This window comes from Sycon ciliatum, chromosome 12, assembly GCF_964019385.1.
Source record: "Sycon ciliatum chromosome 12, ocSycCili1.1, whole genome shotgun sequence".
Taxonomy (NCBI): Eukaryota; Metazoa; Porifera; class Calcarea; order Leucosolenida; family Sycettidae; genus Sycon; species Sycon ciliatum.
In genome coordinates this window covers 20,370,608-20,384,192 of record NC_088654.1, presented here as the reverse complement: position 1 = coordinate 20,384,192, position 13,585 = coordinate 20,370,608, and the positions used below count along the sequence as shown (strand labels likewise).

At 47.1% G+C, this 13,585-nt stretch overlaps 1 protein-coding gene across 1 annotated transcript in view; it reads right to left on the bottom strand.

The window, feature by feature from the left end:
• Nucleotides 1-13,585, bottom strand: part of LOC135827802 (uncharacterized) — a 53,246-nt gene that overhangs the window by 9,320 nt on the left and 30,341 nt on the right. Inside the window, exons 15-24 of the mRNA XM_065340224.1 lie at nt 13,006-13,323; nt 10,319-10,516; nt 8,228-8,410; nt 7,277-7,408; nt 6,996-7,103; nt 6,251-6,375; nt 5,587-5,653; nt 5,340-5,444; nt 4,492-4,575; nt 3,255-3,445 (exon numbers count right to left, since the gene is read on the bottom strand). Of these exons, the coding sequence (XP_065196296.1) occupies nt 3,255-3,445; nt 4,492-4,575; nt 5,340-5,444; nt 5,587-5,653; nt 6,251-6,375; nt 6,996-7,103; nt 7,277-7,408; nt 8,228-8,410; nt 10,319-10,516; nt 13,006-13,323 (1,511 nt within the window). The remainder of the gene's footprint in view (nt 1-3,254; nt 3,446-4,491; nt 4,576-5,339; nt 5,445-5,586; nt 5,654-6,250; nt 6,376-6,995; nt 7,104-7,276; nt 7,409-8,227; nt 8,411-10,318; nt 10,517-13,005; nt 13,324-13,585) is intronic.

Genomic DNA, 13,585 nt, shown 5'->3' with positions numbered 1-13,585 from the left:
AAATAGCCTCGGTTTTAACGCCATGGCGCTAAAAGTGAGAGACGCGTACTTGCAAAATATCGGCAGAGTATGAACTTCGAGTACTCGTACGGTGCCGTTGCACGTTCATGTCGAGCATCCATGTACTTTAAATTTCCCTGAAAATTTCAAAATGTGAACCTATTGTGTACAAGGTGGCATGGAAACTTGTGTGAAGGTGCGGTGGCGGTATGGCATGTGACAGTGGGGATGAGTACATGCAGAGAGAATCACCGCTACTGTACGTTCACTGAAAGAATTGAACTCACCTTTAACGCCAGATGCAACTTCCTCCACATTGAATTTTGTTCACTTATAACGCCATGGCTTTATAAGTGAGGGTGGCCTTATATTCGGATATAACGCCATGGCTTTATATGCGCGGAAATACGGTAAAATGTCTCTACTCACGAGTTTCATGCTGAAAAGAAATCACCAGGATACACACTTTCTGTTCCACCGGATTTTAGTTTGTACTAAGCTCTGCACTGTGACCGGTAGTCAAAGTTCTTCTGTGAGCTATGAAAAGTATGAATGCCGCAGACATCACCATGCAACATGACAGCATGCTAGAGGTTTAAATGCGTTTGTACTTTGTATCCAGAATTGATTTTTTTTGTTTATTCACCTAATCACTTTAGTTCCGGATCTCCACTGATGACCCGAGCCTGAAAATCGATTCTTGATACAAACACATCTTAAAAACCTCTAGCAAGTTGTCATGTTGCAGAGTTTCTATATGAAGCACAGACGCAGATTTGGCAGACACTGAACTGGCCTGTACAGCCTACTCAGGCACACTGAACTGGCCGGTACAACCTACTCAGGCACACTGAACTGGCCGGTACAGCCTACTCAGGCACACTGAACTGGCCGGTACAACCTACTCGTCAGGCGAAATAGCACGTCATAGTACATTCGAGATCAGCGGGAAGAAGATGACGACGTCCACTAATTTAGTATCTGTGCACACGAATCTGCTGTGTATGTGACTCTGTGTGTCAGCTATGATATCATCTTCTGTGGTTCCATGCCTAGCATGTACGTCTGAACCATCCTGCAAAGTTTGAATGACGCAGGTTGAGCGATCGCTCCGCGAAACATACTTTTTGAAATTCTCTTCATAGTATATCTTCCACCATTGAAATTTCGAATTTCTTCGAATTTTTTGCTGAGAGGGGTGGCTTGCAACCTCGATATGGCTTGTTCCAGGCATGCTTTGGAGCCATCGCCTGTTGAAGTAGTGGCAGGGATCTGCCCTGCAACTGCTACAACAAAAAATGATTCAATCTAAAAAAGGGTGAGACCGCGAATCTCGGTTGAATATTGAGTATTTCAAGCCTTTTCACGACGAAGATTGAGTTCTTTTTGGAGATGGACGTCGTGGCAAAGGACATGGTGTCCGACTTCTGGCGTCTGGTGAAGCCAGGGATCATTTGTCCAGTCAGGTCGGCAGCCTAACCGTCGGTAAGCTTGTGTTTGGATCCCGTTCTGCTCGATGTGGTAGATCACAAACAATTTCATATGGCACAAATTGATCTCAGCATCGTGCGTACAGTATTTTATTTTCAGAAAATCCCAAAGTGTCTCTGTGTGGCCGTCCTATGCCACGAGAAACTCCAATCAGGCTCCTACGTCCTCTGCCTTCATCATTGAATGTCCACTTCGTTTGAACAACGAACACAACAATCGAGGACGGCTTTGCAATGAAAAATACAGCCATACTGGAGCTGAAAAAAAGAAGAAAAAAACGTGCTCAGGATGAGACTCGATACACGCATACTCTCCCAACAGGTGAAACGCAATTTTTTGTGAAAAATGCGTGTCGCCGACTGACCAGTAATTTCGCCTGACGCAGGCACACTGAACTGGCCAGTACAGCCTACTCAGGCACACTGAACTGGCCAGTACAACCTACTCAGGCACACTGAACTGGCCAGTACAGTCTACTCGGGCACACTGAACTGGCCAGTACAGCCTACTCAGGCACACTGAACTGACTTGGATAAATGTACAGCAAACTACAAATTACGCTTTGCCAACTTTGAATTATCAGCACGAATCCCGCACATTTCCCATGTAAGTGCATTCCGTGCAGCTTCTAACCGCTGTATAAGTACAAATTTTCGTTCACGAAATCTTTTGTTAGATCACTCCATCAGCAGGCTTGTTACATACTAAAAAATCGTGTTTTGTTGAGGCCTGTCACCCCAAACACTCAGAAAAACAACTTTAGTTCGCTACAAAGTTTAGTTATGTCGTGCCCCTTAACCCTTTCCATGCCAGCATGTTTTCCCGTGTTGGCCACGCATTGTTCAGGCGCTGAGCTCAACTGTTCAAAGCTGCACGCGCACCTCAGAACGAAATTTATTGCTATTTCACTATACCTTGATGGATTTTCACGATCCATGGCTTGTTGGAAAGATCTGGACAACAGGAAGCCATTTCAGGGACTCACAGCGCGACAGGCATACCAGGGCCACTTCCATCTCCTCTCAAAGTCCCTCTACCATGCCTGAAAATAACAAAACGACTGCCTCTCATGTTTTCTTTCGTCTTCTTGCTCATTGTGAACTGATTTTCACGATTCAAACTGCGTTGGAAAGCTGAGATTCAAGCGCGTTTGTTGCAGCTGATTGCGCACGCGCTGTATCTAGGGGAAATCCCCTAGCCCGCACGAAGTCGCGAACAAAAAATTTGAATCGATCCCCAAAAAATGAAATTTGCGCATTCTGGCCGTTCAATTTATCGCCGCTCGGTCATACCTTTTCGTATCGCGAAGAACTTTATATCCCTGGAAAGCTGAGCTTTTCCAGCGGTGTCTCAACCTTAGCAATCCGGGATATTTTGACGGAGTTACGACAGTTTGTACACTCGTCTATAGCGCGCGATACACATGTACTGTACAGTGTACATTGTACAGTGTAGGCAGAACGCGTAAACGCGTCCATAGCCAATCGGCTCATACTAAAAAAAACGCGTATACGCGTCCATGGCATGAAAAGGGTTAACTAACGAATATAGCGAAAGTTAATTCCAAAACGAAAATTTGTACTGTTATACAGTACTAGTAGCCGGACATGCCCGGGTTCGAGGTTTGAATTATCAGATATTGTTATCTGGGAGTCGTATTGATGGAAATCTGTGCCGGAAGAAACTTCTAATTACGCAGTAGGTTCAAATTAAGCCATATATGAATTGTCAGGATTCCACCTGTATTGAAGAGGCACGCTTACTTTTCCACTTCTATCGATACATCGTCAGACATTCGCTCACGCTTGCTTCTCTGCTCCTCGTCATAGTTCTTCTGCATAGCTTGCACGCGTTGTTTTTGCTCAGTTCCTATACTCTCCGTGGCACGCGCCAGCCGCTGATCAAACTTTCGACTCAGCACCTTCTCTAGCTCAGCCTTCTCGGCTGCGTGCTCCTGCGAGACATGGACATATCATGGGCGCGGATGTACCATCCCATCCATCCACCCACACCCACGCACACACACACACACGCACGCACACACACGCACACACCACCCACACACACATACACATACATACACACACGATGGCTTTTCAAACATATAAATTGACCACCCCAATAACCCCGGACCTGCCCTACCCATAGCTTCCATCATTCAACTATGCCAACCTTCCAACAACGGTTCCAACAACAGGCTTCCCTGAGTGTACTAGAAACATTACGCTGTGTAGCCACACAGTGTCACAATCATACATGTGCAACGTCTACTTGTCTTCCTCAGCTCAGTTCACATCCATAACGGCAAGCAATCACATACTGCAAAAGCCATGTATATATAACGAAGTGCTAACTCTAATGAGTTAACGAGGAGAAATCTGTCGTTAAAATAGAAATCGTTATACAGAAATCGATACATATACTGTCCTATTGAGCGTTGAGAATGGGTGAGAATCGTTACCTTTGGTACACGTAAACTAGTCAATTTTGGGAAATCGTTATATATGTGCCTCGTTAGAATAATGGCTTTTACAGTACAGTCAACTTTGCATAGAACGACACTCGGCGGGACATCAGGAAAGTATCCTTATTCGTGAAGTGTCCTTATACCCAAAGTCTCATTATATGTAAACAGGTAGACGGGAATTTGCTCTGGGCACGAAAATTCTGTCATTATTTGCAAATTGTCATTATATCCGCAGTCGTTATTAGCAAAGTTGACTGTACATGCAATCTTTCATTTTTTTTCGTTTAGACTTTATTTGAAAGATTCTCCAAAAGTAAATGGATCCTTATCGAGGAAGTTTCCTGGAAGGGTGGATGGGACGAGAGGAACGCGAAAAAGGACAACCCATTTAAGGCTACAGATTGTGGCACCCAGGCTCTGCACTCCTTATTCGGCATTGAAAAGATGTACTATACGCCCTCAGTGCCTGGGCGTCATTTTCAATGACATAATGTGTTCGGCTTTAACGCTGAATGAGTTAACGGAGCTCTTACCCTGGCAAGCTTTGCGCGTAGCTTCTCCAGGTCTGTTGCAGTCTGTTTGATCTGCTGGTCCTTCGCTTGGCTGATCTCATGCACCTGCCAAGCATACACATACACGCACGTACAGGCGAATCCAGTGTCAGACCATGGCGGTGAAGAAGGAGATTGAGACATGATTAATTGGCTACAGTGGAGCTGCCTCCGTACATTGAAGAAGGTTCAGAGAATCTCTCTCGAGACTAATAGTTTTACCGGGATGTGTGCACAGCATCCTTTCTCTGTTCCTTTCTTCTTCATACACATTTTAAACATTTTCATCATATTGTGAGAGCTGTGGGCCAATAGCCCCGGTGAGAAGGCAGTCTTGCCTGTTCATATGGCGAAGTAAAATAAAGAAACAACAACAACAACAACATGCCAGCATAGGTGTCGCATGTGGTCACTTTGTGCACAGCACATGTACGACTAGCGTGGGTAGATTGCCTTGTGCGTACGACTAGTGTTGGTGGGTGCGTACATTGCCGTTGTTGCGTTGGAGTAATGGACTGTAGCATATGCATTCGTCGACGCTGGATAGGACTAGTGGTCTAAGAGTCTGCAATGTGCAATTCACATCTGAATTGCGATCATCCATCAAGACTTTCTTAGGGCTCCCTGTAAAAAGGCGATGATGCCTGTTGGGAATTCCCTACTTCGAAGTAGTAAAATAATGAATATAATAAATAATTAATCGAACATCAAGGGAGATAGATGCCTGTCAACTGCACCACGGCTTGCACTGGGAAAGCGGAAGTTTCCCAAAGGCATTGACTCCAGTGTGTGTGTCTCAGTACTATGCTATGGCACGGCGTGTCACATACCTTGTCCTTCTTGACACGCTGTAACACCTGCTTCTCGCGCTCCAGGTCACCACGCAGGTCGGACACGCACTGTCGCACATCCATACCGGACTGCCGGAGTGATGTCTGCACCAGAACAATAGAGATGAGAACAACTTGATCCACTGCCTGTCCATCCAGCTACGCAAAACCCCTTCCCGTAACCTCTTCAAGTCATAGTGCAGGGCAGTGTACAGGGCAGTGTGCAGGACAGTGTGTTGGTGCTTACCAGTGCATGTCTGGCTGAGATGCAGCTCTTCTCCTGCTTTGCAGTCACATCCTCACCACTACCACCACTATAGTCAACATGGAGTCAACACGGAGTAAACACACAGTCACCAAACAACAAATGAACAGACACACAAGCACACACGCGCGCGCGCGCGCACGCGCACACACACACACACACACGAGCACACGCGCACAATTATCACTAAAAGACAGACTAATCGCCACAGATTTCACCGAGAACATCAGCAGATAGCCAGACATACAAAAAGCACACAACTCAAAAACAAACGCCAAGGCGGTAAACACGTGCAAAAACTACAACAAGTTCAGTTCAACAGCCGACATTATTCATAACAAAAGTTTATCGTCACAAGTTGCTCAGGAACACCCCATATCAAATCATCAGACCTGCACGCACATTCTCTCTCTCTCTCTCTCACTCACTCACTCTCTCTCTCTCTCTCTCTCTCTCTCTCTTACTCACTCACTCACTCACTCACTCTCTCTCTCTCTCTCTCTCTCCCTCCCTCCCTCCCTCCCTCCCTCCCCCCCCCTCCTCTCTCTCTCTCTCTCTCTCTCTCTCTCTCTCTCTCTCTCTCTCTCTCTCTCTCTCTCTCTCTCTCTCTCTCTCTCTCTCTCTCTCTCCCTCTCTTCATCCATACCCTTTGTCGGCGGGTGTTTTCCTCCGCAGAGCGGGACTAACTGCACATGCCAGAGAGATGCGTCGACATTCATCCAACACCTCCGTCACCACCAGTCGTTCCAGATCATCTAGCTTACGCTGTACCTGCAATACACGTGTCGCATGTTCAACAGCCACCGAAACAGAGAAGCATAACAGCTTTTGACGATCATACAGCTAAACCTGTAACTAAAGACCACCGTGACTAGCGACCAGCCTGCTACTACAGACCACTTCGCCAGGCACGGACGGTCTCACATTCATATATGGTTGTGTGGTGCAAACCTCTAACTAAGGACCATCTGCCACGAAAGACCGTTTTCTCTGGTCCCAAGGAGACCGTTTTCTCTGGTCCCAAAGGGGGGGGGGGGGTGGTGGTCGTTAGTCACAGGCTTAACTGTACTCATAATAGACAGGTTTCGCATAACGTGATAACGTTAGTAAAAACGTAGTCGTTCTACGGAAAGTCTTACGCACACTGCACGCTGATCCGTGCTCCACCATACGGAGTTTTCGAACCATGTAGCTGCCCTTGGCAACTCCCAATGCTTCAGTGTACTATCTAGGGAGTGAATCATAAATTGTACCCCAATCCACTGTGTTTGTGTGTGGAATGTGTGTGTGTGTGGGGGGGGGGGATGTTTGTGTGGGGGGGGGGGGGAGGGGGGGGGGTAAAATGCAGAGCAGAAAATAATATTGTTTAACCCATGAATGCTCAAACTCACCTCCTTAACACTAGCAGCGGCAGTGCATTCCTTTGCACGGATATTCTTGACTTCCATCTCCAGCTGGGCATTGCGATTGGACAGCTGTTCACGTTGATTGCTGGCATCCTATTATGCACAAAGAAGAACATACACCATGCAAACATAAACACACACACACAAGTGGACATACAGACTCACACACACACACACACACACACACACACACACACAAGTGCACATACAGACTCAGACACACACACACACACACACACACATATTTGCAGACACTGTGTATTTACCTGCTCGAGGGAATGCTTCAGCTTGGCCAGCTCCTGCTTGCTCTCCTGACGGGCAAAGTCTTTAGCTTTGTTGATGGCTGTCTGGCGTTCACGCTGGCTCTGCTTCAACACGGTCTTCTGATCCTCGAGCTCCTGAGAGAACAGGACCAAAGTACACACACGCATAGAATCACACATCTTTCACAACGTTCCCTCCCTGATCGGTGGGTTGGGGGTGGGTGGGGGGGGGGGAGGGGCATGGGGGCGTGGGGCTTGGGGGGGGGGGCGTGGGGCTTGGGGGCAATTCGATCACATGCACAAGGAGTGTTTAGTGTGCGGGTTGTATTCTGGAAAGTACGGCATACAGTAGACTCATGTTGCCACAAACACCATTGCGTAGGAGAATGAGTTCTTTATTACGCCAAAGTTTGTTATAACAGAACTGCACTCACACCTTGGTTTCCAACCGGGACATGGCCAACGGTTTGCTATATCACAAGAATTCGCTATATGCGAGTTTGTTATAAGCGTAGTCAACTGTGTATACTTTACACTGGTCATGTGCATAGACTATACACTGGTCATGTGCATAGACTGTACACTGGTCATGTGCATAGACTATACACTGGTCATGTGCATAGACTGTACACTGGTCATGTGCATAGACTGTACACTGGTCATGTGCATAGACTGTACACTGGTCATGTGCATAAACTGTACACTGGTCATGTGCATAGACTGTACACTGGTCATGTGCATAGACTGTACACTGGTCATGTGCATAGACTGTACACTGGTCACGTGCATAGACTGTACACTGGTCATGTGCATAGACTGTACACTGGTCATGTGCATAGACTGTACACTGGTCATGTGCATAGACTGTCCACCACACATGTTTGGGTAGCACCAGGACTTCACAGGTTTTGAATCCGGGCCGTGCGTCAACGGCATTCAGCATTGGAAACTGACCTGTTTCGTTGCCACGAGAGCCGCCTGCAGGTTGCCGAGCTTCTGCTTGTGCCGCTCGCCGTCGTCTTTGGACTTGCCGGTCAGCCGCTGCAGCTCCTCGTTGTGCTGCTCGCGCAGCTTCTTCCTCTCCCGCTCAAACTCAGCGCCGCACTTCTCTCTCTCCTTGTCCACTGCCGTCTTCACCTGAACAACAACAAAAGCAACGAATCATGTCAATACAGGCTATAGCTATCGGCATACTCACACTTGCCATTTGCCAACTGCAAGAACCGACCGCTGCCTGGGCTCCCCTCTGTACAAATTTCTCCATTATTTCAATGGCCTCTCATCAACGTTACGTGATATTCAATCACCAGCTTTGTTTAAGCAAAATATATTAACCCTGCTCCTAAATTCAATTCGCTTATGCACAAGCCACGCTCACCCGTACATCTACTCCCTCCACGTCATTAAAAATTGTCGCTTCGCACATCGCAATATTAATATTGTGTGACTTGCTCGTCTTAGTCAGACTCGGACATTGTCTGAGCTCTCTTCCGCACCAAACAAATTCATCGCGCTCCGAACTATTCCGCCCCAGAGCGCGTATCGTTTCTGGAGTTCATGCCGTCCCACATCGTTCGTGTGGGCATTTATCAAGACTGCAAGCTCGGGTATAAGAATCTTGGTATCTCTCCTGAATTCGAAATGCTGAAGTTCACAATGGCAAGAACAAAGTGTTCTCAAATCATAAAATGCGAAGGTAAAAAATAAAAAAATTCACGGTCCGCGTGAGACTCGGCTGGAAGCCGGGCTTTCCGCATCCGTAGGAACGCCACCACCCTTCAAGGATCAAGGCGTAGCAGGTCTAAAAACACCAACAAAATCAGCAAAGCGCTTGCCAAGGAAAGAAGGTGCGGAACTGCTTACCCTAACCCGCTGGAAGGTCGTTAAAGTGTACTTGAAAAATGCTAGTTTGCCATCATCGCCTGCCACATGGAGGCATGGATCGCTTGAAAACGGAGTTTCATGACCTGAATTTGATGCGCGTGTTGTTCAGCGTATTGCTGAGTGCTGAAGGGTCTGCCTCAAACTCTGATGAAGACGTCGACCTTAGCTGCAAGTGCAGCGAAGCTGGAGGCCACAAACTAAAGCTTGGTCCGTCGACAATGCTCTGCGTCAATCTCTAGCTGATTTCTTTGCCCTTCGAGTGGACAAAATAAACTTGAAAAGTCGCTCTGGCTCTGGGAAGCGACAATTTTAATGACTGCCGGCCATGACATTTCCGCATCATCATACTAATCTCACTATAATTATCTCTTATTGGCCACAGGCCATCGTGAGTATAAAGATATGAAACAGTAACATCTCGCCTTCTCATAAACTTATCTCTTATTGGCGACGGTGCAATCGTGACACTGATAAAGAATTCAAACAACATTGGAGGTGTTTACCAACAGATTGAGGTTCAGAGCGAGAATTATTTCACAACTGCAGAATGCCACAGAGAGAATTGTATTTTCCTGGTTGGCACAGTCATGGAGATAACACACCCGTATAGGAGAGCAATGTACAAGATAATTGCAGTCTTCACATAGGAAAAAGTAGTTGCATATGGGACATGGAGTTGCATATGGGACATGGAGTTGCACATGGGACATCATTGTGCAGTTGCATATGGGACGGTGGAGTGGCATATGGGGAAATGGAGTCGCCATATGGGGCATATTGTTGCACACGGGACAAGGAATTGCATTATGGACCTCCCGAGGCTCCATACTAGACTGTTTTCACAGCCATTTTTGCTCTCTCGACTGTTTTCAAAGCAATTGTTTTTTGTTATCTCGACTGTTTTCACAGCCATTTTTGCTCTCTCGACTGTTTTCACAGCCAATTTCGCTTGTTTTTCTTCCGGTGCTGTTGAGGTTGCACTCGTAATTGTGCTTATTATGCCCGTACAAGAGGCTTGGATATTTAATTATGGAATGTAACGTTTGATGTAGGACGTGGAGTTTAATATGGCACCAGGAGTTTAATAAGGCCCAAGAATCTTAATATGGCACACAGAATTAAGTATGGCAAAGTAGTTGAATGTGGCATATAGAGCTTTACCTGCACTCTGGCTTGCATTCTCATCTTTTCTCCCAGCGCGCGAGTAGCTTCCTCTTGTTCCCGTAGCAGTGCACGCGTCGACTTAAGCTCCTCGTCCTTGAGGCGACCAGCCTTGGACAGCTCGTCAATCTGGCTGGCTAGCTTCTTCTCCGCACGCGTCACGGCCGTCTGCTTCTCCTGGTGCAGACGCTCAGATTGCTGATAAAGACGCGGCACAAACACATGTGTATACGGTTGGTGAGGAGACAGCGATTTTAGGCAACGCAATCAATAAGACAAGCTGAATCAGGGGATTTTAGGCAACACAATCAATAAGACAAGCTGAATCGACAAGGGTACATGTATGCGTTACTTTCATCGTTTTATTGATACACATTGTCTCCAGCGGTTTACAATGAATCAATTAAGTATCAGGGACGTCGGACACGGTGCGGTCACTACGGTATTGACCGTACAACCTTTTGGCCCCAGACACCCCCGTGGACCAATAAAATACACTGATCTGGGCTCTAGATTTCCAATTTTTCGGCTCAGCCACCACTCCCCCACGAGTAAATTGTACTTCAGACGGCTGGCCGTACCACACTAAAATACCTTCCGACGCCCCTGTGAATCAACAAGGGGTACATACATGTACATGTATGTACTTTACTTTCATCGTTTTATAGCACATTGTCTCCAGCGGTTTACACTGCATGAATAAGGTATGCATGAACACATGTCGACTCCGCTTGTCTTCAAGACATAGTCTTGATTGCCATCACAAAAGTATGCACAAACATAGAACCTATGCATGCCATACTGTGAACATAATCTATGGGTATGGTCTTGAAGGAAGCAAGGTAATACACAGATTGCAAAGTTCTGTAGTGACATAGGCCATGATACACTAGCATGCTGTTGTCCATCACACACATGCGCATACACTTGCAATTTGAAATTTGACAAAGAGGTACCGTGGTGTCGCGTATTAAAGCCGGGATTATTCCTGTAAAAGCCGATGTCAGGGCCAGGCTTATATTCACATCAAGCTTCTATTCAAACCAGGTATTTTCTATGTGTGTCAACACTAAAACCAGGCTTATGTGCGGACAGTGTATCTTGAAAAATCAGGCTTCTATTCAAAACAGGCTTCTATACGAGACATGCTTTAATACAAGACACAGAGGTATTTCAAAAAACACTTTTCATGGGTGAGTGAGCAGATCGGATACGGCTCGTAGACCTTTCAGCACCTCAGGGATGAATGCCAACGTCCTTGTGCATCAAGGCACAAATTCTACTCCTTAAGTGATAGCAGGCCCGGCAGTTGATAGGACCCAACAACCACACTGTGGTCGGATCCCGAAAATTTCCTGCGCCTAGGTTACAATCCTACCAGGTTATGTGACTTAAAGGGGAAGTATACCCTAAAATCAAATTTTCACCAGTTGTAGTCTTCGGGGTGCTGAGTCGAATGGTCTTGGTCCGAGGAAGCTGAGGCGCTCCCTTCCTACTTGAATCCCAATCGAACTCGCGCACTTCCACCGAAACTGGGTGACTGCGCCCTACGAGATGGGGATTTGTATGCAAAATGTCACTAAAAGCGCCATTTCGTTCTTATAAAAGCACGGATGACCGCGATTGGCCCATATGTTGTAGTCTTTTGGACGCTGAGTCGACTGGTTTTGGTCCGAAAAGGCTGCGATGCAGCGTTCCTCCTTTATTCCCAATCGAACATGGTTGAACAAGCGGTCACGTGCTCCTGCGTACACCAGTCACCTGGTCACCGTGCCTGCAGGGTACAACTTACTAGCCTGTTTGACCTTTTTTGAGTGCAGTCCTGTCACTCGAGTTGAACTCGAGTTGAACCTTGGTGTGAAAGTTGTCGCCTGCTGGCGCGGTGACGAGGTGATTTGGGCACCCAGGAGCACGTGACCGCTTGTTCAACCATGTTCGATTGGGGATAAAGGAGGAACGCTGCATCGCAGCCTTTTCGGACCAAAACCAGTCGACTCAGCGTCCAAAAGACTACAACATATGGGCCAATCGCGGTCATCCGTGCTTTTATAAGAACGAAATGGCGCTTTTAGTGACATTTTGCATACAAATCCCCATCTAGTAGGGCGCAGTCACCCAGTTTCGGTGGAAGTGCGCGAGTTCGATTGGGATTCAAGTAGGAAGGGAGCGTCGCAGCTTCCTCGGACCAAGACCATTCGACTCAGCACCCAGAAGACTACAACTGGTGAAAATTTGATTTTAGGGTATACTTCCCCTTTAACTATTGATCTGAACCCGTCGTCACCCTACTCACTTCTCAGTTAATTAACATACAAACACAGCACCTTGACACATTGCTACATACCGTTGGGGCCTGAGAAAACGACCCTACCCTATCTCCCCGAATATACGTCGCACCTTTTGACATAACAATTCAAGGATGAGAAAGGGGTGCGACTTACAATCGAGCATGACTTACTACTGAATCAAAACAATATGGCTCAAACCTGAAAATGGGGGTGCGACTTATAATTGGGTGCGACTTATAATCGGGGAAATACGGTACGTATGAACTAGCTCCGTGTTCGAGTACACATGATAATAATCATTGTGTCATTGTGTGTGCCGCTACTAAGATCATGTAGGGCCCGGCACTGTTTTGCTCACGAAGTTGAAATTCTCCAACCATGCAGCACTGTACTACATACCTCTTGCAGCTCCCTCTGCTTTTCCGCCTTCATCGTCTCCTGAAGCTTGCCAATCGCCGCTGCTTTCTCTCTGCGCATGGCATTCTGTAGACTGTGCTTCTCCGACTCGACCATCTCCAGCTGCCTATTGGTTGCCGCCTCGTTGGCCTTCTTGAGCTGTCTAACCTGGGCGGAGAGCGCCACGCTGGCTTCTTCGCGACTCTGCAGTTTGCTGTTGAGCAGGTCCATCTCCTTCTGCTTGTTGGCAAGCTGACTTTGTACATCCAGCACATGGCGTCCTTCGCGTTCTCTCACCCTCTCGGCATCCACAGCCCGATCCTAGAGCAACACACAATAACAAAGCGGCCGCCAAAACGAGAAATACAGTAAAACCTGGTGTAAGCGACCTCTGGGTCTAGCGACCTCTGGGTCTAGCGACCTCTGGGTCTAGCGACCTCTGGGTCTAGCGACCACCTGCTCTTAACGACCGTTTTTCCATGCACCGACAGTTCTACACAGACACTGGTTCTAAAGACCACCTGGCTTTAACGACCGATGTTGCTTGCACCGTGGGCGTGGGCGTGGGGTGGTTGCTTATACC